This window comes from Colius striatus, chromosome 22 (assembly GCF_028858725.1).
Source record: "Colius striatus isolate bColStr4 chromosome 22, bColStr4.1.hap1, whole genome shotgun sequence".
Taxonomy (NCBI): Eukaryota; Metazoa; Chordata; class Aves; order Coliiformes; family Coliidae; genus Colius; species Colius striatus.
In genome coordinates, this window is record NC_084780.1 from 9,038,672 (window position 1) to 9,066,658 (window position 27,987).

The 27,987-nt window shown below is 41.8% G+C and overlaps 2 protein-coding genes across 6 annotated transcripts in view; one reads left to right on the plus strand and one right to left on the minus strand.

The window, feature by feature from the left end:
* SRGAP2 (SLIT-ROBO Rho GTPase activating protein 2) overlaps nt 1–20,983 on the minus strand; it is a 96,033-nt gene extending 75,050 nt beyond the window's left edge. For all 5 annotated transcript variants that reach the window (XM_062013365.1, XM_062013364.1, XM_062013368.1 and 2 more), the window contains exons 1-2: nt 20,911–20,983; nt 19,470–20,016 (exon numbers count right to left, since the gene is read on the minus strand). In XM_062013365.1, the coding sequence (XP_061869349.1) occupies nt 19,470–19,536 (67 nt within the window). In that variant the 5' untranslated portion in view covers nt 19,537–20,016; nt 20,911–20,983. The remainder of the gene's footprint in view (nt 1–19,469; nt 20,017–20,910) is intronic.
* A 461-nt stretch (nt 20,984–21,444) lies between these two features.
* Nucleotides 21,445–24,868, plus strand: FAM72A (family with sequence similarity 72 member A). The gene is made up of 4 exons (XM_010204525.2): nt 21,445–21,753; nt 22,668–22,745; nt 23,793–23,917; nt 24,774–24,868. The coding sequence occupies exons 1-4, from the start codon at nt 21,602–21,604 to the stop codon at nt 24,866–24,868; spliced, it is 450 nt and encodes a 149-aa protein (XP_010202827.2). The 5' UTR covers nt 21,445–21,601.
* Nucleotides 24,869–27,987: the final 3,119 nt, after the last annotated feature.

Sequence of the window (27,987 nt, forward strand, 5' to 3'; positions counted from 1 at the left end):
TCCAAAATCTTGTGCCAAATTGCCAGACAGGATTACACAAAATGATCTGTTAAAAGTGTTAGAGTTGGCCAGAAAATCTTTGAAAGTAGACAGAGGGTAGGAAATGTGTATTCTTTTGATATCCACTTATGACTTACCTTTTTACATATCAACATTTTCAGATACAAAACCCACAAGCAGCTAATGCACTGCGAGTTAAAGAGAGCCATGGTCCTACAGTGTCTCAAGAGACATTAAAAGTTCAAGTTACCATGTGCCATAAAGAATTAGTCTCCACCTCCTTTAAGTCATTGCCATGCAGAAGCAACTCTGAACTCAGTCTATCTTCATCAGCTGCTTTTTCAAGTTATACCACCATGTTCTACTTCTCTCCCTTCTTACCAACCAGAAGGAAGGAATATCCAGATCTTAGGTATTTTTTGCCCAACTCTACCTCAGTCTTCCCAACAGCAGTCAGCAATAGCTGCAGCTACTAAGTAAAACCCCAAATCTTAGACTTGATTTTCCAGGGTAGTTTTCATCCTTTATCTGCCAAAAAAGATGCATCAATACAAACAAACCACTGACTTAAGAGTTCATTTCACATTTGCCTTTCCCATTAATGAGTCCATATGTCATTTGCCAAAGGACACGCAGGTAAGGACAGGCCTTTCCACTACTCCCCACCAGCTCAATTACTGTCTCAAATTTGGAGCAAGCCATGACAACTTTGCATTTGTTTCCACATTCATTCTTATGACACTCCAACATCTGCAGAAGATGCTGTAATTAAACAAGAATAAAATTATGGTTAAAAAAACAGATGTAATCAGCTTATTTGCCTGAAGAAAACAGATTACACAGCAAATAAGCAAGTACAGATGCTCTTCAGCAAGAGTGAGTAGCCAGATAGCAAACTTTCCAGTCCTAAATTACACACACTACTGCAACTCAAAAAAATAAAGCTTGTGAAAGTAGATACTCCATCTTGTTCTTAAGTATTTCATTAAGAACAAGATGAACATGATGCTTGATAAAGTCCATTGGTTTGTTGGCAAGCTACTTTTAGGAGGAAGTCAGGGTTGAGCTTAGGGGAATGCAAAAGGACAGTGTGTAGAAGAAAACAAAAAGAGAAAAAGGATAAATGAAAGCATGTGTTTGCTATGAATGTCCAGCATGATCTCAAAAGGAAAAAAGACACTAGGAAGCACAGTGAAGGGGAATCAGTGGTACTGCAATATCATTGCAAAGGAAGGAAAAAAACAAATCAGAAGTACTGTATGTACCAGCACCACAACAGCCCATTTCACTGCAGGACGAACGCCCATCCCTTACTGTCCCGTATTTACGGAGTGCAGCAATGCAGACTCCTGCCCCTAATCTTCATTCTCCCTTGTCCCTCCTCCTTCATCTGCAGCCAGGACAGACTGAAAAATGCTGTAAGAAAATCCACTGCATTTAACAGCATTGTTTTCAGCACAGCTGCTGATGTTACACTTGGCCATCCCACACTATGGCTAGAAGTTCAACTCTGTCTTGGACTGAGAATACCATTACACTAATGAGATAAGCATAAGGCATCAATCGCCACAGCATTCCTACTTATGAGTAACCTACACTGCATGCCAGAAGTGCAAAACCTTCTCAAGAACAGGATGTCCAGCTTTTAATCTCCTGAAGTATAGCTAAGAAACCATTATACGGGAAGGAAGCCAATCCAATCCATTTGATGACAGTCACCTTTCCACCTCAGCCCAACTTGAAAAAACTTCTTTTTTAGCCACTGTGACACTCAGCAGCACCCCTGTGCATCCTCATAGACAATGCATAGAAAGACTGGATCAAAATGAACAGACTCACATTTGAAGCTTGCATCAGCAACATGCTCAGCAATGCAAATTACCTTCCTGAAATTCAAGAGTCTACAGAGGAAGAAGTCAGCAGCTGCTTCCCCTACAGCCACGACCAACAGCAGCCACTGGAAGCAGAAGCAGGCAGCAGCCTTCTTACAGAAAGCCCCACATTTAAAAACGAAGTTGTAGGAGAAACTACTTCTCTACATTTTGTCAGGAGAATTTTTGATGACCATAGTGCAAGAGGAGAGTTTCAAAGCAAATCCCTATCACTGTAGATCACCCTAAACAATGTTATGCTTTAACCCCATCGTATCTCTGTGCAATATTTATTCTTGCAGTTCAGTTCAAAAACTGTCCGCCAAGACAACTGAAGGGCTGTTAGCATAAGGCTGCCCAATGAATACATTCTCCCAATTGCTATACTGTTCACCTTAATTGCTTATTCTTGTTGCAGCATACAAACTATCTAAATTTTCAGTTCAATATTAGTTTGTACTTTCCTTGATTTCACAATGTTCTCAGAATAGAATGGATAGAAAATTCTTTCCTCAAGAGGTTTCAGTTCTCTCTTTTTGAAAACGGTGTCAATGACTTATGATAAGACCATTTCTTGCCTGACATGTTCAAATCTCCAAAAGCAAACACTTGCCTACCACTCTTTGGGGCTCAACATAGCATTTTTTGAAGTCAAAGATTAATTATCATTGGTCACACAAAACTGCAGACCAAAACAGAAGAAAAAAGGATACAATGCTGATGGAAAACCAGACAAAAATTTCATTCTGTAAACAGGTAGATAAAGAGCTATTAAAGTAATAGCATTACGTTCAGTGCTGTGGGACAGTTGAGATTTTTTTGCAGGTGCCAGATATGTCACTTCAGCAGACCCAAAATGTGTGGGAGGGCTTGTACTAGAAATTCAACTCTATAGCACCATACATGGAAAATGCCTTTATCTACCCGCAAAGCTGGCAAATGTTGTTTACGACATCCTCCTAAAGCCAGAGAGAGTGATGCTCAATTTGCGTAGCTGCTGCTTTTTTCCTTTAAAGCTTGGGAAGATATATGGGAAAAAGGCATCCGGAAACTCAACTTGAAGAAGGCATTTCATACAGTATATTGTGAAACACACAATGCAGTTGTCTATCTACATCTTCAAGTAAGATTTTTTTTTTTGCAGTATAAATATGTGAACTCTCTGTCTTTCCCCAACTCACACAGTTGTCAGAAACTGTATGTCCTTGAAAGTAAGGTTGTCTCGTCCATGGACTTATCTGTGGATGGATGCACCTGTGGAGATGAATAACTTGAGTAATCTGTGCCAGAAATTACAAAGGAACAGCCTACTTTCTTGCAAAGAAGTTACACCTGCTCAAAATAACCCCAATCCTTAAAAAGTAAGGCTTTGTTATTCCTAAGGAGTGACAGATTGAATCAACAAAATACTAAGAAATCCTGTACATTTCAGATATGAGACGAAGTCAAGCTGAACTCCACTCATCTACAGCAGCTTCTCCCAGAGCCCTGGGAGCTTTCAGCTTTTGAGTAATATATGTACAGATTATCACCTTTCTTATGCAAGCCTGAACCTTTTTTAAAAACAAATATTAACAAAAAGGTATCAAGACAGACATATTTTGACCTTATAGTTGACCCATCTTTGCAAAAAATACCACTTTCTAAGAACTCAATAGAGAAAATACATATAGCCTGCTCTGTAGTCTTAAACCTCATCCCACGTAAGCAGAATTTTTAGGTCTACTTGAAAAAGCAGTCACTTAGCAGCCATTTTCCTTCATAACTTCCACTGCCCCAGCAAAGAAAAAGAGCAGTGAGGAGCAACGAGGAGCATAAGAGAAGGAGAACCTGAAAGACCCCTGGCTCTCTGAATTAGAAAAAAAAACTCACACACAATGACCCAAACACATGCAGCATCTACAGCTTTTCATTCCGGCTATTGTCATCTAATAATAGCCCTACAGAGCCCCCACAACCCTGATCCGTATTGTGTGCTCTTGCTCTCCACCTCCCCATCAGAGAACTATTTAAAGTATCCAACAAACAAGTTTCTCTTTGAATGTCAGCTCTATATGGGAAGTCAGAGGTAACTTAGTCTTCTGAGGTGGCTGGATTTTAAAATCTCTACCTAGTCCCTAAGCAGTGCTGAGTGAATCTCGTGTTTAAAAACAACAGTAGAGGAAGTAACTTGATAGGAGTGATGCACCAGTGCAGGTATGGAAAGCTGCACATGACAACACATGTATTTGTAAGCCAGCACCTTCCCAACAGGAGTCAGCTGCTGCATCCAGGCCATGACCTTTTGCAACCTAGGTAAGGTTCTAAAGAGTATCCACCCCAGGAAAAGTCTGTAGACTGCACAATTAATTGTCCTCGGACCTCAGTTACAACCACTGTCTCCTAGCACACAACTGAATGATTTTCTAATGAACTACCTGAAAATATATGTCACAGTACCAAATACCACTATGCTCTCTGATCCAGCACCATTCCTACACCAGTCAAGATGACAGGTACTAAGTAAAACAGGTAAAATCATACATAGAAGTTGAAATCAGAAGCTGTGCCTCTGCTCTCCGAGATGACAACACTAGCCAACCTTTATCATTTGTAAGGAGTCAAAACATATCAAAACCAGTAGGCACATGCCAGGAATTAATGTCATTGCCTAGGGATACTACACACATCTCAGTACGATTTTATCATTATTTATGAAGTGATATCTCATTCACAAAGTAAGCAATGTACTCAGGTCATCCCTATAAACATTCATTTTTCTGATTCATACTTGACACAGAAATATCAGCCTTTAAAAAAACACGTTACTTAGGCACCAGGACAATCTCAGTGTTTGTAAGACACCTGCAAAAACCCAAGGCAGAATTTCAATCTGCAGCCACCCTGAGCCAAAAGCTACTCCCAGCTCCAGTCGGAGTCCAGAGCATTAAAGTGATTCATCTTCCCACTCTCCATCCAGGCTCCTGCTTCTCCACCAGCAAGGAGTCAAAACCCACCACCTTTGGCAGCATGGTACAATACCTCAGTGAGACAGGACTCACTCCCAACTTTTTCAACAGGGTGAACATTTGGTGACATTTCAATCGCTACCAACAGGGAATGAATTTGAATCAGGACCTAAAATAGAGGAAGGTTGAGTCACCCACACCGACTTCTCACTCATTAAACTAGATTTTACTTATGTCCAATTTGTAGCTTGCTACACATGGATATTAAAGGAAATATAATTAAGGAACCCTTTAGCAAGCAATGAAAAGCCAGTCCCCAAAAGGGAACTCTCTGATACCCAGCCCTCGTTCACTTATTGTCTTCATCGGTCTGTTCGCTCCAACTAGAACAATCCAGCCAGGATAAAACTGAAACTAACCTCTATCTAAATCAAAATGACAGAAATGGAGCCATTAAAAAGTAAAAAGTTCATGCCCTGAGCCTGTATCATTAAATTTCATTTTTAAGCCTGCCTAGGGAGGAATGACTGCTGTTCTAACTCTCCCAAGGCCTGAGTGGTTACAGAATTGCTGTAGAAAAAAATCTGCATCCAGCTGAGCAGTTGGCAGCATCTCACCGAGCAAAAGAACTAAAATTAACCCTCCCAAAAAACCTATACCAGAAAGTTAAAAGTAGGTATATAAAAATACTAACTTAAGCAATGAAAGAAACAGTCTGTGCTATTAGTTTATTTAGACTAACCACATCATTAACCAATTTGCCATCAGTAATAACAGACATACCCACTGACACCACTATGCAGAGAACATTCATTCTGCAGAACATGTTAGTATGAACAGTATAACCTCAAACCAAGCTAAGGCATGTAGAAAATGAAATCACCAAGGAGCCAGACACTTACTAAAACGTTAAGTCCATCCAAAGCAGATTTTTCTTCGCTCCTAACACACTCTTCCTCAAACATGTCCCATTGCTTTGTATCTTTTTCCTTGCCTATTCTGGTCCCAAATGACAAGGAAAATAAAAGTGTTAACAACTTCATCCAGATTAAAAGCATTTGGAAGCACTAAGAAAGCTTCCTAAAAACGCAGCTTTTGACAAGAGCAGGCCCCACAGCAGCCTCCTTGACCCTTCCCTTTTTGGACAAAATAACTGAGTCAGAAAGCAAGATACAGCTCTCAGTGCTGTGCCTTACAAATCCAGCAGAATGTCTCTGCGGTACAAGGACTATTCTGTTCATTCTGGCACAACGCCTTTTTACCACAAATATGAAAAAGACATTCTGGGTCTCATTAATATTTACAAATATCTAAATGGTTGATGTCAGGAGGCTGGGGCATCACTTTTTTTCCTGTTGTGTCTAGTGATAGGACAAGGGGTAATGGAAAGAAGCTGGAACACAAAAAGTTCAGTTTAAACATAAGAAAAAACTATTTCACTGTGAGGGTGATGGAGGGCTGGAACAGGCTGCGCAGGGGGTTGCGGAGTCTCCTTCTCTGGAAAATTTCAAAACCTGCCTGGACGTGTTCCTGCGTAACCTGATCTAGGTGAACCTGCTTTATTAGCAGGGAGGGTGGACTAAATGATCTCTAAAGGTCCCTTCCAACCCTACCATTCTATGATTCTGTAACCCTCTAGGACCAGACAAGTCCACTCCAAGGAACCAGCAGGCTTTATACTCAAGAGAAGGACAGGGAATCAGCCCCCAAACAGCAGGCCTCTCTGCTTGGCAGCTAGTATCTTTGCCATCACTGAAGTTCACACAGCCTTTGACTCCTAAAAATAAATCTTAAAGGAAATGTTCATTCAAGACTCAGTCCCAGTGGAAGAAAAAGCACTTTGGAAGAATCATAAAAAATTGGCACTTAAAAATAGCAAACCTGTTTATTTGTGTCGGGAAATTTTGGAGGGCATTTATTTCCTACTTATTACCCAAACCATTTCCCAATGGCTGGAATCAGGAAAGAAGAAAAGAAAGGAGACAAAAGAAGGCATACCTAGCCACGTTTCAGCTACATGACAATCCAAGACTGTACAAACTGATTCATTCATGGAATTGTTTTTTACTTTCTTCGGAGTAAACACAAGGTTTTATTTGAGTGGGGAGCCGATTCCCCCATTCTGTTTCCACCTGGACCAGCTTGGGCCTCTCAATTCCACAGCTGTCTCATTCAAAACAAGGCTGGGATTTGTTACTGTGTCACCTCCAAAAAGCCAAACAAGAATAAACAATTAAAAAAAATAAAACCACTGTGCAATTACCTCCTCTGTCCAAGTCACATTTCTTAAGAGACGACACATCCTTTCCAACCATGCAGGCTGCATTGCCAGACATAAAAATCCCGGTTCAGTGTTCTCTCAACACATTTCAAGATCTGTAACTGAATCTCATAAATCTCACTGGAGATCTCGATTTAGGTCATTTTGAGTAATTCATTACCCTTTAATCTTTTTACCTCCTTTTAATCTGCTTGGAACACGATGCCACTCCACTGTGTGAGATCTACTGAAAGGCCTAATTTAGCAACTCAAAGAACACAGACTCCTCAAAGTTGGTCTGAATCAACAGCAGCAAATACAGGAGGATGCCTCTCCTCACTCAAGGGGAAAACAGCCCCCAAAAAGCTCTTGATACTTTCAGACCAGTAAAAAGGCTGATCTAGACTGGATGTTCCTTCAATGATCATAAACCACATAAAGCTATTTGAAAGGAAAAGAGACAGAATTTTGAACAGAAAAAGTAAGTTGTGGTTACATGCATATTATAAATACACATACAATTATACCCAGAAGAAAAAAATTATTTGTTTCAAAGCAGGTGAGGAGTAACATTTACAATGCTTAAAATATGATACAGGAAGTTTCAGAATCAGAAAATTCTGCAAAAGACAATCCTGGCTTTTAAATATTGGGGTTTTTTAAAGTATCAAAGATGCAAGAGCTCACAATTATAAATATTACGGATGATCTATGAAGGATCTCACTTTCACTGTAAAGTAAGAGACTGAAAGCTAAGTAGAGTTAAGCAAAAGAGGACTTTAGAAAGTGATGTGGTAATAAATTATAAACTGTAAGATATTTATGATACAGATTAATAGCTCTTTAGGATATTGAAAAGAATAGGCATTTTGTTTCGGCTACTTAAAACCAACCTCAACTCTCCAAAATAAATGAACACTTCATACACTGACAGATTAAAAAAAAAACAAAAAAAAAAAGCTTTCCACATATCTGATGTACAAGAGATGAGAATATCCGTACTGAAAAAAAGTTAATGGACAACAGATTTAAATGTTATTGCCATCCATAGTCAGGCTTCAGGGAGATCTTTGTTTTGTTAACAAAACAGGCTTTAAGAGAGGAATGCAACTAGAAGCAAAAAAAGCAAACTAAAAAGAAGCAAGGGAAGGGGAACCTGTTTTCCTTGTACATCAGAGAGCCCTCAGTGCAGAGTGTTGAATTTATTCTTACTGCCACTGTCAAAGATTAAAAGTAGTTCTCTAAGCACAGCATAACACCTCTCCATGACAGCCCAAGCAAGGCTGACTGAATACTGATCATTTTCAAAAAATACATGAAAGTCAACTGACTCTTTCCTACAGATATATGCAGCTGTCATCCTCTGCACGTACCTTTCCACATAAGGTCTAAAAGCAACCTCCCTCTCGAAAGCTGAGGCATTGATCTTTTAGAACTGATAAATATGGTTAAATAGTCAACATATTAATAAATACTTACAGGAACTACAATAGCAAACCTTTCAATCCAAAGATAATAGCAAATTAGCCGTGCTTTCATCCCAACCATAGCAGCTGGCCCTGCTGCTCTGGCTTTGGAGAGGGCAGGGCATAGTGAGTTGGAAAAGGCAACACCAGGGAAAATTATAGCTACTCTTTCAGCGTACAGCAAGTATTTATTACGGAACTTCACAAGTTACAGATGCTGCTACAGAAACCTCCAGTAGCAGAAAAACACCCTCATCCACTCCACGTGCATTGATCTGGTGATTGCCAGCTCCTTCCCAAAATACCGATGGAGTTTCCTGTCCTCCAACAGTACTTTAATACTCTACCATGTGTGCTCCCTAAGCTTGAGCTAGAAATTCATCGGAAACAGTCAAGCAAATTTATAAATCATAGCAAGATCAACCATTAGAATATGTTAACCAGAAAACAACTTGCCATTTCAGAACAAACTGACCAAAAAACCCACCAAATCAAAACAAAACACTCTTTTCTTTGCTTGTAACAGCTGTCACTGTTTTCAAGGCATAAAAGATGACTCTACCTGTAGGGACCCCCCAGAGAGTCCAGTGCCAGAATTTGTTGCCTTGTTTTAAATCTGAAATGATCCTACTACCTGAATGTCCTGGGGCATTTATGGGTGGGGGCATTTTTAGCCAAGATTTCTGGGAGAAAGAGTGAAAGCTAGAAATTAATGGATCCAAGGAGGCCTTCATAGCTATCTCCTGTCAAGCTCATCCTGCTGGGGATGGGGGAAATAATTTGATTCAAAGCTTAACTAAAGATTAGTTCCTTAAGAATGAAGATAATGCATATGAATGCATTTAGCATTAGACAACTGGGATAAATAAAATGACTTCCCTTACACTTTTTGGTGAAGTAATTTAGCATTACTGGCAGAATATTAATCACATAACGGAAGGTAATATCAACATATGGACTGATAAAAGATCAAACCAACCTCAGAGAAAATACAGACAATCTGGACAGGATAAGAGCATGTGGAAGGAGAAAAGGCATATTAGCAATCAGTAACAAGACTTCATGCCACACAGGAAACAAAATCAACACTCTTGGGGTCGAAGAGTCATCTCCAAGGGATGCTTAGCCTAAGTTCTGAGTTTATCCAATAACCCTGGTCAGCAGTGCCAACATCTTCAGTAATGTACTAAGTTCCCTGCTAAGAAACCTTATGCAATTGTTTAGCATAAATAAAGCTTTGACTTGCAAACAGCTGTAGTAACCAGAAACTAGTATGATTGCTCTGATAAACCCAATCATGATGACTGTATTTTAGCCTCTCTCACTGTGTGTGGGTGCTGCCCATCCTCGATCCATCCTTCCTTTTTTTTTTATTTTTATAGCACAGCTCATGGAAGCTCACAAGAGCCAAAAAAGGAAAGGCAAAAAAAGAAACAGAACAAGAAGTATCCAGAGTTTTTAGACATTCAGCTCCAGGGGGAAAATGCAGGAGCACAGTTTCATTCATAGCAAGTTAAGTTTCCATCCAAACATCTTTACTGTATCCTGTGACCTTTGTAGTGTTGCATTTGTTCCTCCCTCCCTACATTCAGAAACCTCCTTCCCTTTCCAAATGTATACTTTTAAGTTGTTTACTAGTAAAGTCTTCTGTTCATATTTCAGCATCTTTCTGCATCGCTGGCATCTGCCCCATAGTGCGCGGACACAGCCAGGTACGAGCAGCCCACTATGCAGCAGTAAATACATCTACTGATGCGTGTTTTGAAGAATAGAACGGGATGACACAGACTTCCTTCTTCAACAGATGGAGATAATACAGAAAAGTTGGGAAGAGTTACTGTCATTAAAGAGACCAAAGCAAAACCAGGCTCCTTTCCAAAACCACTTCATAGAGATATTAATTTATTTAATTTCTTAATAACTGGTTATCGAACGCAGGGGAAAAGCCTCCACAAGGCTGCTCAGAGCTCCTCCACAGCCCACAGAACACTTAGTGTGCTACAGTTTGTCATTACCATTCATTAACATATCCACTGTACCTATTCACAGAAGTGGAGACTATTTTTTTCACAGTAGTAATGGCTGCTTCTTATTTTATATTTTCTGTTCTGAGCTTTCAAAGCATTTCACATTGATCAGACAGGACTCTCCAAAGCAAACCTGGAACTGATCTGCTTCACAGTCCACAGAACTGAATTTACATCTACTGATGACGATAAAACTCAATAAACAAAGCAAAGAACCCTGCCAGTGGATTTGCCAAGTGCTCCTGTCAGGAGCAGGACTATCAGCATCTTGGTGAACTTCACCAAGCTTTGCCTTTTTTGCTACAGGTCCAAATTTTGCTTTGTAGATATACAATACTCTCATGGGTTTCCAAGAAGGTGGAAAGAGCATCAGTTTTCTACAAAGCTTCACCTCTGCTCTCTGATCGAAACTGCCTGGATGGTTATTCATAGTGACATCAATAGCCTTAGCAGAAGTTAACTCATAATAGCGATTTCCAAGTGAAACACTTAAGACCGCCCTCTCCAGCTGAGCTGGGATGAAGGATAATTGCCACATGCCAGTGAGCACACAACAGCTACCATCTGCCTGTGGGTGCCACAGTACTGCCCAAATTGAGCAATCACATCTGGTAGCTTAGCGGAAGTTTCTTGGACCTATAATCTTGTCCCTACATAAATTCTTCATATTTAAATGACGACACTAATGAAACATCTAACTTCTTCTCCCCAAAGAGCAACAATGTAACGTAAAATGTGTTCTGAATCCCAGATACTCTTAACAGTAGAATAGCAGGAGCACTGCTCTAGTGTTAACTTACAAACTACATGCTAACGAGTAAGAGCAACCCCAAAGGTATCAGTGTAATTTATACCACTATATTTAAATCTCATCCAACAGCAATCTTAAATATTCCCCAAATAAAAGCACAATCATCCATAACATGCCACAGCCCAGAAGGTTCATTTGGTTTCTTCCTGCCCTGCATGGATCACTCCCTGTCTGCTTAGAAGGGAAACAAGAGGATCAATTTATGCCTAAATATAAAGTTAGGGCAGGGAGGAACCTTCACATATTACAGCAATAGCTTACACCCCAAATTCTCCCTTACTGTAGGGATCAACGTTGATGTGACCAGTAGCTGAATAAATGCAACTTTTCAGCCTTGCCTCATGCCATGCAGAAGCTAAAACCCAAAGAAAACAGAAAAATATCTTTCTAAATAATCCCGTTTGCAGAATAAGCACTAGTTTGAATGGCTAATCATCTTTTACCTTATCAGGGAGCAAACAAAATCTATAGCAAGAAAAACACATTCATTACGCTGAACTGTTTGCCTTATGAAAACCCACAAATGATACAGAACTATTTTAACTGACTGAGGCTTAGGATCTTTGGTTAGAAAACACTCAATTTACTTGTTCAGAGCAAGCAGTTTAGCAACTGTGGCAGCTACAGGTCTGTCAGGAATAAACCCCCCTTCCTCATGGGACCATCAGAGCATGCCCTTGCAGTAAGGCTGGATTGCTGTCCAAAGAGTCAGGAACTAATTCCTAAGCAACAACTGTCATTATTTTAAGTAGATTCAATTTGCAAGCACTCCCCAGCTATAAATTGCATAGCTCCATGGCTTACTCTCTGCATGAAAACCTTTGTCCAATGTCAGCAGTACAAAAATAAGCCAAAAACCCTTCCCTACTTAACAGATGCCAAAGGCTCTTCCTGGAAAGTTGTATGATTAAAAAAAAAAAAAACACACACCAAAAACACCACTTCAAAATTAGTAGGGCTGACCAGATCACTCTGCCATGGCATTTCATGACTGTAGATTAAAATCTGCTCTTTGTTTAGAGTTAATCTCTTCATTTGGCTCCTTCTCAAGGGTCAAAAAGCCAGGAGCTGCTTATGTGCCACAGGATAAGGCAGCTCCTGGCCTAATTCAGCTGATTTCACAGAAATAAATGCGAAGCAAAAGCTGTTCCTGCAGCATGCTGAAAACACTTAACACCTAAGAACTTTTGCACCCCATGTAGCAACTCCTTGGGAGAAAATGTTGGAGAAAAAACACTCATTGAAGAGAGGGGAGCACCCTATGAATGGTTTCAGAACCTGCTGCTTGTAGTTTCTGGCAAAGATTTACTGCACTGTCCTGCTCAGCATACAAAAGGGTGCATACTAGATTAAACCAAACATCTCTGCCAGGCATATCAGCCGAGATTTACACCCAGGCACCATCCACACATATTTCTTTTTGCTTCCACTTCTGCTGCCTTGCTTGGTTTAAGCAGAGTAAGCACTAGGCTTGCCTCTCCTGAGTACACATCCCCACAACCATGCCCATCACAGTCTCTTATCACAGTTCACCACAGGCTGCACACTGCCATTTGAACATCATGCCCATGCTGAGCCAGAGTGCCAGCAGCACTCCCAAATAACTCTAATTCTTGTAAACACATGATGCTTTTACACTCAGAATTGCAGAGGAAGTTGGTTTTAGGTTTTTTTCCAGTTTCCCAGCCCTTATCTTTTTAGCAAGAAACTGTTAACTCTCACCATTATCAACTCAAAGCAAAACGACCAGGCCACAGGCTTGACAGTTCAACAACAGTAGTTTTTTGGTGGCAAAAAAATATATATATTTTTAAATATATCGCTAAAATCCATTTTCAGCATCTATTTGGAAAAAAATACCATCTGAGCTTCTTTGGCACAACTATTCTATAAAAATACACATTTTCTGAATTTAAAAACTCACCTCAAGAGTTTCACTGACAACTACCTAGAGTTTTCACCAAAAGAAAGTTTTGTTTGGTCTGTTTTAGTATTGCCATTTTGGAAGAAAAGGAGAAAGAAAAAGAATTGTCCCTAGTGATGGAACTACCATGAAGTCAAGACTCTTCCGCTGATTTTCATCCATACTTTTTTATCTCTCACTAAATCAAACCGTAACTACACATTTGCTTCCATCACCTACAGAACATTGACAATATTCAGAGAGTAGGACTCTCACAATGCTGTAGAAACTCTCAAAAAGCAAGCATGAAATCTGCAAAAGTCATACAAAAATGAACTAAATAAAGTAATAAGTAATGAATGTCAACTGTGCATGGCACAGAGAAAGTTATTCAAAAGAACATGTGTTTAAATATACTTTCCATCTCAACAAAGGTTTCAATTTTTCACTCTTCAAAAAGGGAACTGAAAAAGTTAACAATGCAAACAGGTTCTCCCGAGGAAATTGTCAAAATAGGCAAAATTTAGCAAGCATTAAAAAACCCTAACAAAAACAAAAAAGCTGAGTCTTTTAACTAACAGAAAAAGGAAAAGATACCAGTGTGTACCCTTGCTACAAAAGGAAATCATGGGCTTCCCTTAGTTGGGACTTAAGGAAAACTAGCTATAACTAGTTAACTTTTTATAGAAGCCCGACTAGAGTTACACTGGCAATTCTTCTGCTTTTGGACAAAAGTACAACACTTGAGTGGCTTGAGTCTTTTGGTCAGCTTTGGTCTCCAGCCTTACAATACTTGATAAATCTGCAACAAAGGGATTTTGGAGATGGAGAGGGAAGAAGCAAGACTCTGCATTCTTTCATCTCTTCCCATCCTCATTAATAATCCATTAGCATGAATTGCACATAGGACAAAAAGAAATACCAACTATTGCTGTAACATCAAACCAGTCTCCCAACAGCCCCTTCTCCCTTTCTTGCAGCAGGCTGCTTCATTGGCCCAAACCAGCTCCAAAACTCAAGGGATTAGCACTATGAAGAACTGCAGAGAAACAGATGATTCTACAGCAGTTCCATAGCCAGAGCTTGGAGCAAGTCATTGTTGCAAACAAATGGAATCACTTACATGCACAGAGCCATGATTAACTGTAAAACCCCTTAAAAGGTAGCTTTACATTTCAAATGTAAATAGTAATCCAATACATACAAACTCAAAATCCAAAATTATTCTACTCAACTGCACAAGGTTACATGCCTGAAAAGTCTGTTTACACTGTGTATTATATAGGGGTGGACAAAGACGTGGCCAAGGGCTGAACCGTCATTCCTGGAAGCCCATGCAGACGGCATTGGGATCTGCAACCAGTTGTAGTGAGCAGGGACCGACCTGGTGACCTGAACTGGATAAAAGCTGAACACAATAATCACCATATTCATGAAACATCAACCATACTGAAAACCCCCAAGTGCACAGGTTTGGCAACAAAATCAATGACAATGATTTCAACTCACTGAGCTAAAGATAGTTTTAAAAACACCTTCTTTCTAGACATGTGCTGCAGGCATGCTGTTAACCAGAAAACTTTCAACAGTTGAAAGTAATGCCAGTTTTGTTTCAAATCACCACCAGAAGCATCACCACTTTGCTCTTTCAAATCACAGCTGCTGACCCAGTCACAGTAACTTTTGTAAGTAAGCTCTCAGAGATCTGCAGCACTCCTAAGAGTTTATTACCAGGATTAAAAACTGCCAATCATCACTCAACGTGCTCAGAAGATGAACCATCCAAATGAGATCTGTTCGCAGCATTTAAGGCAAAAAGACCACACTGAGATCAAATACACTATCAGTCATTCAACTCAGAGAAGTAAAAGGGACTTATCTGAAATTATCAGAAATTTGGGGGTGATTAAAAAAGAGTTTTAGATAGTGCAGTAGCTGCAATCTGATGGCAGCTGGGAGGCTTTCCTGAAGTTATCAGGCATCCTCTCTCAGGTGAAGCCATACTCAGATAAATAACCACACAGCCACCTCTGTGCTGTGTTTGCTCCTGCTATAAATTACTTCATCTATTTTTCATATTCCTAGTGCTTTTTGGATGGTGTTGCAAGATTTGCAAGAGATGCATTTTAACCTTTCCTAGAGACTACTCAAGGACAGGAGTGGATTATGAACCCTTGCTGTATAAAAAAAACTTCAATATTAAATTTCTGTAGCCCAAACCATGAAGCTATTTACTGAAGCTTTATACAAACTAATTAAATATAAGGCTCTCGTGGGACATGAAAAGAAAGAGAAGAAGAATTAAAAGATAAATCACTGTCTTTTCTTTCCTCAGCAAATGTACATTCCAATTTAATACATTAAATCAAAAAGCAGTCTGACAGTCCTTGGTCAGGCACAGATAGGCAGCATCCAAATCTCACATGGTACACACTGTACAGCATAAATTAATTATCTCTGCTTTACCGCAACTTGCACAAAGGAATTGGGAAAGACAATCCAGACAAGGGATGAGCTTGAGATATCAAAGGCTCCATATAGAGACCGCAGAATCTCACTTTCCAGCTTCACAGAACTCATAATCTTTGTGAGCACACAGTACAGAACCCATCAAAGCAGCACTTCCCTCCCCTGCTGACCCCATGTCATCTTGTCAGGAGAATTCCTACCACAGGACACACAGCCATTTCAAGAGTTTCCTCAGAAAGAGCAGCACTCTCAGTAAGTCTTGCAAGGAAAGCCCACTAATTCCAGCAACCTCTTCTTGCCAACAACGTGAAACATTCAAGTGCCAACAGCACAGCCATGCACAAGGTAGACTTTGCTTGCATCATCTAAAGGCAAAAGATTCAAGGTCAATGCAGTTGTCAAGGAAAGTCGTCCTGCCTGGACACTACTGCAGATTGACTCCTGCAAAAGACAGCAAGGTTGTAATTGAGCCCCTAGATACTAAAGACCATGGATTATTGGGCAGTTCAGATTGGAAGGGAGCTCAGGAGGTCATCCAGCCCCATCTCTGGTGCTCAGCTATTAGGTCAGACCAAGGAACTCCAGGTTGTATCCAGTGTGGTTCCAGCAAATTCCAAGGATAGATGCACCACACCAGTACCTACCGACTGCAGAACTTGTCTTCAACCACACCACAGAAATAATCAGGACATCGCTCCTTCCACATCCCCTGACTGCTGCACAGCAAGTTCGATATGTAAGAGGTAAATAGCCTTCACCTTCGGAAATTCATTTAATTCTAATGTTGATCTCCCCTGACATTAGCTGCACACAAAAACCACAAGAACTAACTCCAACTGAAAAAAGGCAAAGAGGGAGTTGTTGGAAGAAGACAAGAAACATAACGGCCACAGGAGAGCAGGAAGTGTCACTCAAACACCCTGTCATCCCCACATATCTTTTAGAAAAAAAATTACCAAGTTAATTCAACAACAGAAAATCAGTTTTCATAACAATGATCTATTAACCATAATCAAAATTATTCTTTAAATAGTTTTTGATTAACAACTTAACACTTTTTAAATTTTTTAAACAAAGCTCAATCATTCTCTTAGTAATAATTTTAAGTGCTTAAGTGCTTTAAGTGTTTGTGGATTAATGGTTTTAAATGAAGCCTCTAAACACAGTTTCCAACAGCCAGCCAGGATGGAGCATACCAAAAAACATGCAGTAAGTTTCTAAATGCCAGTAAAAACATATCAAGAGTTTTCTCATCTGAGAGACAGATGACAGTTGACAACTTACGTAACACACCAACACCTGATTCATCTCACTGCCATAGCAACTGCTTCATAGCATCACTTCACAACACAATAGAAAAAGATACCAAACAACCCATAACCAGACTTAACACCATTTCTACACTGTTCCTGCAGTTCAAGTCAGAATTTGATCAGGACACCAAAATTCTTATGTAAGTATGTTTAATGACTGGTACCACAATTTTGGATTTATGTGTGTCCTAAGCATCTCCTTACCTTACCATCATGGTGAAGAACAGCACAGCTCTGGAATTACAGAGGCAAGAGGTCTTATCACTTATTAGAGCTTCCCTAGAGAGCCAAATCATAATCCAACTCAAAATCAAAGTTTTATGGAATGTAAAGCAAGTTCCATGTCGTTTCAAAAGGTGTTTATAATTTTAAAGTCTCCCTCCAGACTTGATTCCTAAAAGCAGAAGGAAGATGATCCTTGTTGTCAAAGCAGTTTGTGACGAGGAGAGGAATACTGACATATTGTCCTGTGGACTTTTGAGTTGCTTGGCCCATTTGCATCTGTCTCAGGAGAAGATTAGGAGATAGATTAGCACCTCCCCTTAGCTGCTCCGCTGTGCAGGGACAGCTCAACTGTGAAAGGCGTGAGTATCCAGGAGACAAACTCATAGCTGTCCTCACCACTAATTCAGGAAGGAAACTCCCTTCTCTCAGCTCCTCCTGATTCATTTACACAGTTCCAGTCTTCCTAACCTCACATATTTAAGATACAAACATCTTGTAAGCCAACAAAAATAAAAATTAAAAAATCCATAAGCCACTAAAATAATTCACTTTTGGAACCACATGTGCAGGCAAATATCCAGTTCTCTGCATAAGCACCTCAAGACATGAGCTGATCTCTGGCTGGAATGATTTCTGTGCATTGTGAGGGCTCCTTTCCATTTTGCTCACCTTATTGGTCTCTTTTTTGAAATGAAATGCATGAAAAAGCTTAAGAGGTAAGAAAAAGTGCTTTACTAATTCTAAAGCCTTGTTTCTTAATATCGCATCCAACTCACGAATATTGTGAATACAAGCTTGTATTTATTTGATGGGTAAATAATGAAAGAACATCTAACTTTACACTGACTCCAACTCCCATTTCCAAAGACAGACAGAAAAAAAATAGGAATAGAAACTAAACTAGCAAAAAAGAAACACAATCTTCTCCATTTCTAAGAACCTGAAACTTAGCAAAAAAAAGTAAAAATAAACTTCTATCCAGCTTTATATTTGCTCAAGTAAGCATTTTGAATATGAATGTCAAAATTACCCATAGGTACAGAGTAACAGGATCAGTGTAGGACATGGATCTTGTAGGACAATGTATCTTCGTGATTTGCAACCAGTGAGCAGTCCTCCCAGTTGGAAAAATAACTTAAGTACATAACTGCAAAACAATATTTTGTCAGTTTTAATCTAGGTTTCCTACTCATATTCAAATCATTTTTTTTTTCTTTTAAATCACATTAACTCAATCAGCCCTGCCCGAAGGCCATCCTTCCTGCATGCTGTAAGCATACCAAGCAAGTTGGAACTGATTAGATAAATCACCAAATCTTTTAAGTTTCTAATAGTGACATATCAAGGCACACACAAGCCATAATTCTTGTTTTAAATCAACATCACCGTGTAAATTTTGCAAAAATAAGAAGCTAAGTAGACATTTCACCATCTTTTTTTTTAACCCAGGGCACATGATAGCCTGAAACCCAGCGAACTGAATTCTGCAGAAGACTTGCATGATCCTTGTAAATGTGTCTCAGCCTCTTTATTGCCTTCCTTGTGATGACAGGAATCACACTGATGCACTAGTTTTATTAATTTATATATTTATGCATCTGTATGTGTGTACGCGCACACACACACTGCAGCCTTAAGGTGTTACACTCAAAAGCACAGCAGGAAAAGCCAGGCAGCAACATGACGGACTCATCAAGAGCAGAACCCTGAATAATGGAACTTTCTAGCACAAACAGCTTTACAGGGACCCTCGGCACGGTCCCCATTACTAGAGTGGAAATACATCCTTCTGACATCACACCGATTTTTAAAAGATCCCCATGGTAGGAAGAGGATTAAAATGCAATTAACTGGCTCTCCTGTTTCAAATGCAAAGCTGTATTTTAAAATAGCAGATAGAAAAATATGCATCTGCCAGAACTCAAAGACTAGTTATATTCTGTAAAAAAGCCCCTACCATGATACCTTAAAACCGCAATACCACAGTAGGAACCTTCCCCATGGGAATGAGAGAAAGCACTGCAAACCCGATCCAGCATTGCATTATGAAAAAGCCCTGCAAATTCCAAGCAATCTGCAAATGATTTCCCCCTTCCCCACCCAAAAATCTACTGCAAACTCCCACAATTGCAAGTGACTGCCATAGCAAGAGATGGAAAATAAACCTACACCTTACCTTTAACTTGAGTGTCATATTCAGCTATTATCTCCTTATCCTTTTTGAATTTTGCTGGCGACGTCATGTTTTCTTTTCCAAAAAGATTAACCTCAAATCAGATCCACCAGATCACAAGACAGAAATACAATGTCGCTTCTCTCAATGCGATGTCTTGATTTTCCGTCTGTGCTTTCCCCCCAAAAAAGGGAAAAAAAATAAAATCAGTCCATGGAGAGAGGATGTGAGACGGAGCACAGCAGCAGCAAAATGCAGATGTTTGCAGATTAGGGGATGGAAGAAGCAGCAGTTTTGTCTCTCTGCACCAAAACCTTTAGCAGCAGCATCAGACTAGCGAGATCCTGCAGCCCCCAACAGCTCTTCCTGATTGCTAACGCTAATAGCACATCCAGGGAGTGGAAGTCCTTCCGCACAACATGTTTTGTGTGGGTTTGGTTCAGCCTTTGCTTTTTTTTTTTTCCTTTAATGGGCTCCGAGATGATGCAAATCAAATTCCAAACGAGAGCAGAAGCGATGGACAAAAAGCCGTTTTCTTTGGTTTACTTGCCTATAACAAATAAAAAAATTAGCAAATTACAGCATGCAGCCAGCAGTTTCGAGATGCGCCGCCAAAATTTGTGACTGAAAGGAAAAGCTGCCCTGACATTGCAAATTGTCCTTTCGGCAGCAGCATGAGGTGAGAAATGCAGAGCGGCCAGGTAACCGGTGTAAAACGGCTCCACAGCAGCCAGCCCTGAGGCGGGGCAAGGGCTCCTTTGGAAGTGGGGTCCCCGGGGGGGGAGGGCGGGCAAGTTATGTCGAGGGAAGGCGCTTCCCCAGCCAAGCAGTGGCACGGGGGGAGAGCAGCCCGCTCTGGGTCGAGGCTGCGGCACCTTCCGCGGGAAACGCGCCTCTATCACAGCGGCGGCAGGAGCGCGGGACGCGCCCGCAGCTCCAGGGCGCGCCAGCCCCGTCCGAGCGGCTCCTGACGCGCTTCTCCCGGGGCACCTCCGGCGGGTCTGGGGTTCTTTGGGGTATTTTGTGGGCTGGATTCTTTTTTCCCCTAACGGCACCTCGGCGGGCCAGGGGCCGGAGCCGCCCCGCGCCTCGCCCGCCGCAGCGGGACGCAACTTTTCTCCCGGGTTTCTTTTTAATTATTTTTTTCCCCGTTTTTTTTCCGGAGAGCGGGGGAGGCTGCAGCCTCCGCTGGAGATGCGCCTATAGGAGGAAGAAATAAATAAACACGGCAGCCGCCGGATTCGCATCCCGCCCGGGAAGAACAATGAGGGCGGCGGGGAGAGGAAGCGGGGCGGGGGGGGTGGGGGGGTCCCGGGGGGGCCAGGGCTGAGGAACGCGGTCTCGCGCTCCGCCTCTGGGCCGCGCTGAGGGGAGGCGGCGGGGGTAGCCCGTGGACCCCCGCACGGCTAGCAGAGGAGGGGAGGGGGCCGGGCGAGGCGATTACCTGGGCGCTACGGAGCCACCTCCCCGCCTCCCGCAGCCGGGGCGTCCTCCGGCCGCTGTCGCCCGCCACCCGGTCCCCCTAACCGGCCCGCCGCCGCCCCGCCTCGCCTCAGAGGACGCCCAATCGGCGAAGAACGCTAGACAGGAGCGACGGGTGTCGTGACCAACCAGGAGGCTCCATCTCTCAGCTGGGACCGGCCCCCCGTCCCGCCGCCTGGCGCCCATAGCACCGCCCCGCCAGTACCGAGTAGGCGGGGCCCGGCGGGGCACAGCAGCCTCCGCCCCAAAGATTGCGCAGGGGCGGGGCGAGTCATGCAAAGAGGCAGCCAGATAAGCCAATGGGAGCAAGGCAGGGCGTGCCCTTCCGCCAATCCCCAAGCGGTAGGGGTGGTGTCACCCGTCTCCTCCAACGACCTGCAAGGAGAGGGTGGGGCCCGCTCCTGATCTCCACCATTCAGAACTGGAGGGCGGGGCTTCCCGTGCCCAATGGGAGACTGCGGTCGGGAATTCAAACTGACAGGTGGGAGCGTGGCCGTTGGCGACGGACGGGACGGGACGGGACGGGACGGGACCGGACCGGACCGGACCGGGCAGGACAGGACAGGACAGGGCAGGACAGGACCGGACAGGACCGGACAGAGCAGGGCAGGGCAGGGCACGGCAGAGGCGGCGGCGGCCGCCGCCCGCCCACCATGTCAGTCAGTAGCTGCACCTTCGAGGACCGGTGCGTGGCCGTGTTGTGCTGCCGCTTCTGTCAGCAGGTGCTGAGCTCGCGAGGGATGAAGGCCGTACTGCTGGCAGACACCGACATTGACCTCTACTCCACCGACATCCCGCCCTCGGGGTAAGCACCAGCCCTCCGGGACGGGCGGGGGGCGGCGGGATCGTGCTGGTACCCGTGGAGCCCCTCCGGCCGGCCGGCCTGGACATCGCAGCCTGTCCCGTGAGGACCTGTCCAAGCTGACACGGCCGCGGAGACCCTGAAATGTCACTCAACAAATCCACTGGCGCGGGGAAAGCTGCCACAGAGCACGCGACTCAGCAACATTCCTCCCTTTCCAGTTCCACCAGCCTCTCCTGGATCAGCCCCAGCGACAGCAAGGCAGCCCTTCTCATGCGAATCAAAAACTTCGTTTAATCTATCCGTGGGGAAGGCGCAGGCTCAGGAAGCCACGGGGAGTTCCTCCAGCTCCTTCCCCAAGCAGAGATTAGACTTTGAAATAAATATCTGTAAACAGAACAAACCTGATCTTGCATTGGTCCCAGAACGAGTCTCCTCCGTGTCGGTTGCGTGTTGCTTTCCCATAACAATATTTGAATACTAAGGAAATCAGATTGCAAAATAACATGTTAATAAGAAAGTCTGGGTTAAAAAGGACGTAAGAAATCAAAGCTTTTGCATTAAATGTCCTGGGCTTTCAGGTATTTTGTTCTGTAATCTTAGCTGAGATTTGACAGGAACTAGGACAACATTTAGAATTGGGTTTCTGACTGACACGTGCACAGACGTCGATAAGTACCGAGATGAGAGAGGACTTGTGATACATTCTCCCAAAGTCACATGGTGCTTTCTGTTTCCATATGAGTAGGGCTGATAGGAAAATGGAACTGTGTGCTCTCAGGAAAGCTTAAAGAAACCACACTGGACTGTAATGGTAACATCACTTTATAGGTCTGGAGTCACAAGAGTATTGAAACATTCCAGTTGTAACCATAGTCACATCTAAACATCTGTATTTTTCCTTTGTTCCCATGTAGCACTGTTGATTTCATTGGAAGCTGTTATTTCACCGAAATCTGCAAGTGCAAGCTGAAGAATATTGCCTGTTTGAAGTGGTAAGAATGCCATGCAGTGACACCATCACCCCCAGCATGCTGCAATACTATTTAACCTTCTCACTGTAGACCACCGCAGCGCAAGGGTTAAGGGATTAATGAGCATAATACATTCCCTGTTCCCAATTTAATGCTACTTGATAGAAACTCAGCCCACCACTTCTGGGCCTGGCTGCCAGTCTCTTTCTGTGCAAGTCCCAAGTGGAAATGTGACAACCTTGTCAGTAGTCTGAGTATATGAAAACACTTGTATGCCACCTGCCTGGTTAAATTGTGTGAATAAGGCTGCAGTAAGAAGTAGTTACTCATATTCTAATTAATAGCACATCCTCTTGGCAGATTGAGTTGTTGCTAGCAGATGGAACATGCTGTCACTAAAGTTCTTGGAGTTCTTTTATCGTCTTTATTAGTGCCTGATATTTAAGAGTAAAAACAACAACTCTCAAGTAGCTCACAGTGATTTGAGATGATCCTTTCAGCTTCATAACCAAGACATTTTACTTTGTTCAGATTTAAATGGTGAACAGTGGGGGCACAGTGTTGTATTTTTTTAGACAAAAGTAGAGAAACAGGAATCTCTCACCAGAGTGCGTGACAAAGTACAAAAATGGGTGTTCCGGGTTTCTAGATAAGGCAGTGATATTCTCAGTCTTATTACTGCTGTTACTAATATTCTCCCATGTACAGTGCTTCTGCAGAGGGATTTTATGTGCATGATGAACTTTTACATTAATTCCAGTGCAATCCTTGGCCTTCAAAAATTACACCACCATTTGTTATTTAAATTGACAATATTGCACAAGGTAGGTTATTAAATAGTTCTCTATGCCAAAGATCTAAAACTTAGATATTCTGAAACTCCTAACAGATGTTCCCTAAATATTTAAGATGCTTGTTTAACTTTGTTCTCTTAACTTTATCAAAATAGGGGCATTACAGAATGTTCTGGTATTGTGGCTATTTAACATTAGTTTGAGCTGGGAAGCTGACAACTTCTATCTTTCCATCAGGCATTTGTGTTGCTCATTATGTGACTTGTCTTTCCAGTGGTAATGTTGTGGGTTATCACGTGATTTCTCCCTGCAAACCTTGTCTGCTGTCCTGTAATAATGGCCACTTCTGGATGTTTCATAGCCAAGCAGTCTTTGGCATCAACAGACTAGACCCTTCAGGTAAGGAACACATTTCCTTTCCTTCTTCTTCCCTAAAATCTTGAATTCTAAGTCCTCCTTCTAATGAGGCATTTCAATAAAGCATATGGAAGGCGTGTAACATATGGAGGCATAAGACAAGTGCTGCTGTATTGCTAATCTAGCAAACTACTTCAGGGGAGGTCATTGTAACTACTTTGTAAATGAAAATTTTTAAGTGGAAATTTATCTTCATCAGAAAGCTTAACCTACCCTTCCTGTGAACAGAGGTCAGGATTCTAGGGAGCAATATTATAATGAGTATAAACATCAGGCAGCTGTCCAATGGGCACTGGTTTGGAGTGAGTCATGTTGTCACTTTGACGCTATATAACTGAGTCCTCAAGCTGAAGTTACAGCTCATGCTAGCTAGTTTCTTCAACTAGGTGTTGTTGGGATGCCAAGTGTCTAGGATAATTTGCCTGAGTCCTCAGGAACGCATAGCATTCTGACAAGTCATTTCTCCTCCCTGCAGATGGGAGGAACTTACTGTCTAAACCCTTTAGTGTCACCTGTGTGTCACATCAATGCATTTAAAAATGAATTAGCCATGAGGTGATCATCAATAGCTACATGAATTAGCTATATAAATACATCTATGGGCAGGGACTTATTCTTTGAACTATGCTGTAAACAATAACACTTACATGATCACTTATGAAGGAAAACAGGAACCAGTTTAGATATATTTATCATTAATGTGACTTACCAGGTTTTGCAACGATTTCAGTAGTTATTTTCTCTGAAAATAGGCAGCTGTGCAACTTAAAGTCATAATCCAAAAATACCTTTTTTTTTTCCCCTCCTTTTTCTTCTTACCTCCCTCCCCTCCCATCAGGTGTGAATGTCTTACTCTGGGGCAACTTGCCAGATTTGGAGGACAGTACAGATGAAGATACATCTTGCATGTCTGAGGAGGAGTATATCAGATAAATGTTATGTACAATATCTCCAGTATCTTCCCTAGATTCATTGCATTGCTCTTTGGAAGATATGGAAGGTATCGTCTTCTTTCACTCTAACCTTCCTTAGACTCGTGGCTCTGCCTATTGTCTATCCTCAGATTCGAGACATAACTTGGTTAGATCCGGACAGGCAGATGGAAGGTGCATTTACTGAGGTCTAGGTCTGGTCTGTTGGAGTTTTTAATATTTGTTTCTCAACTGTTGATATTCCTTGTTAACTGTATTTTTTTCTTATTTCCTAAAACAGTGTTCACAGAGAAAAATCTTTCAGTTGCTTTGAGTACAGCTTAAAAAAACCTTAAGAACCCAGTGTGGTTGATGCAGTTTTGAAAGAGCTCTGCTTTTGTGGTCACAGAGACTCTTGCCCAGAGCTTCTGTTCTAAGTATACAGAGCTGCTGAACAAGTGGCTTAAAATACTGTAGCTTTGACTGTATGATTTGTCTTTCCTGCTTTTAGCAACTTGTTCTCTGGGCATCTGAAGCACCCAGGGACTCTCTCCATCTTTCAGTACTTTTAAGATCATCCTTCTGTAAAGATAAAGTTCCTTACTTAATGGCCAGTAGAATTTCAAGACTTCACTGGAGTTTTTAAAGTCAACTGTAAAACCCATCCAAGTTTATGTGGTGGATGTTTTCCCCTTATAGGGTAAGCATCCCTCCAAAATAATACTCAGTCTAATCAGGTTAAATATTTGGTGTTCATGCCTAACCTTTCATCTTGAAGCGAACAGACAATGTGATTCCTGTAAGAAGTAATGAGTTTGAAGCTCATCTGAGTTGTTACACCATAGAAGTCAACTTATGAACTAAATTGTTCCCTTCAGCTAGTCACCTGAAGGATCACCTTTACAAAGTTCAAGGTACAATCACATTGGAGAACAGAGTACATTTTGAAAGGTGGATTGATGCTGAATAATTCATTCTATAGCTTCTTGGGATACTTGGAAGAGACACAATGAAAGCAGATCTGATTTGTCTTGGTATTTTTACTGCATGTTATATATTTCTTAATCAATGATGCTACCTCTTTTGCATTGTTTAAATGTATATTGGTGTATATATATGTACATGTGTGTATGTGTGTCTTGTGTTGCCTTCCTGTGCTATGTCTGCTCACTAAATAATAGTTTTGGACTATGTAGTCTTCTAGCCTGTAACAAATACAAATGTGTAATGATATCAGATAACAAAAGCAATGAAAGAGCCTCTTTTATTAAACCAGTAGATTAATTATGTTCTTACTACTATGATTTTGTTTTAGAGACACCTCCTCCAAAAAAATCAACTCCTTTTTAGATTGTTCAACTGGGCAGTTTCTCAGTCTTAATGATGTTTTGTCAGTTAACTCTGTTCTAACACAGTATCCCATTTTTTTGCCAGTTTTCTATGCTGCAAGAATTTGATCATGTTGGGACTACAGTATTAAGCTGGCAAGGTGACATCTTGCACAAAGATTCTTACAACAGAATTCATGAGCTAAAAATATATCTGATCAAATGAAATTGCCACAATACAATATTTCTCCTGTGTTGCAAGTTCAATGCTTACTGTTCCGAGTCAGCACTGTGTCTGTGGCAGCACTGACTGTGGAGCTGTTAGAGGACTATGATTTCTTCACATCTAGTCAATAATTCTGGTTTTGCTCCCTATCTGTTTGACTTCTGGTCAGTCTGATACAGAACAAGTTGGGCAGCTGTGGTCATCTTTGGTAAAGATTTTGCAGTGAAATTTTACACCATCTTTGTTATGCAGCTGATGAAGCCAAAAGCAGAGCACAAAGCTGGAAAACAAGAACCAAGTCCTAAGGCCTTTCTTTTCTACTCATTAAGGCACACAAGCAAGTAATTAAAGAACTTTAGTGTCTCTAATCAGATCTGGTTCTATTCACAAGGGACTGAATACCAGGCAAAGGGTCTTAAATTTCAGACTCAAAGTCAACGCTTGCTCAGCTGAAACCTATGCAGTGCCCACAGCACGGGGCAGTCACCAGCCACACCATGTACCAGGCCCCTTCCCAGCAGCTCTGCAGCTATAAAATATTGTGTAATGGAGACTTGTAGGTTCAGGGTCAGAGGCTTGTCTGGATGAAAGCATTTGAAATTAGTATTCCAAAAGACATTGAGCATAATAACTTGGATTTGGTTGTTAAAGCATAGGGATCACATGTGTAATCATGCTGCCATCAATGCTCAACTGTTTTCTTTCTTGCAACCCACAATACTAGCTGGAGGAGTAGGAGAAAGCCATAGCAAGCCAGAAACAAATCGATTCTCCTTCGTAGTCAATAAGACTTGCTAGAAAAAGCACATTTAAACATTCTTCATTATTCCAGTAGAGATTAATGCCTAATCATAGTCTTACATTTGTGTGATGCCAGTCATCCCAAAGTACTTTACAATGACAAACAGTTAAGAATTCTTTAGCTATTGAGCTGCAGCCAACTTGGGACACAAAGCAGCAGCCAAGTAGCCAGCATGCTGCAAGGACCATGGAAAGCATCATTCTGTAATGAAATTGATTATGTAATCTCTATCTGTACAAACCAGTATGTTGATTATGGACGGAGACTCAACTGGAAAGCCACTGTCTCCTTACACAGCCTGGAATGCAGCTTGTCCACTTCAAGCCAGATGAGAGATGGGCCACCTCTCCTGGGACAGGACCTGGAGTGCCAGGGTTTGAATCTGAGAGACTCCTATGATAAGAGACAGAAGTTACTAAGCTACCTTTTATTTTGTTGCCCTTTTCTCTGGCATGCTTTTTAAAGTCAAGTAAAAGGGTCGTTTATTATAAACCACCTAGTTACTTTGTCATGAGAGGTCACTGTTATGTATATTATTATGTTTGCAGGCTTTGTGGTTTCTGAAAGCATTTTCCAAGGAGCAGTGTGTATCCCGAGTAAACGACCTTTGTGTGCTCTTATTTGGATTAAGGGAGTGTCTATGGGGTAGTGTAGGGTAACAGCCACAGGTGCCTGTTGTGCAAGAAACCATAGACCTGGAGAACTCCCACTGCAAACAACACAGCCGAGGGCTGAATGCACCACCGGCACAATGGGAGATGGGAGGCGAAGCCCATGCTGTGCAA

Bases quoted from the DNA above. Each gene is read 5' to 3' on its own strand.
- FAM72A (XM_010204525.2), top strand. From the start codon at position 21,602: ATGTCAGTCAGTAGCTGCACCTTCGAGGACCGGTGCGTGGCCGTGTTG. The intron at 21,754-22,667 runs GTAAGCACCAGC...GTTCCCATGTAG, and splicing joins ACCGACATCCCGCCCTCGGG to CACTGTTGATTTCATTGGAA. The intron at 23,918-24,773 runs GTAAGGAACACA...CCCTCCCATCAG, and splicing joins CAACAGACTAGACCCTTCAG to GTGTGAATGTCTTACTCTGG.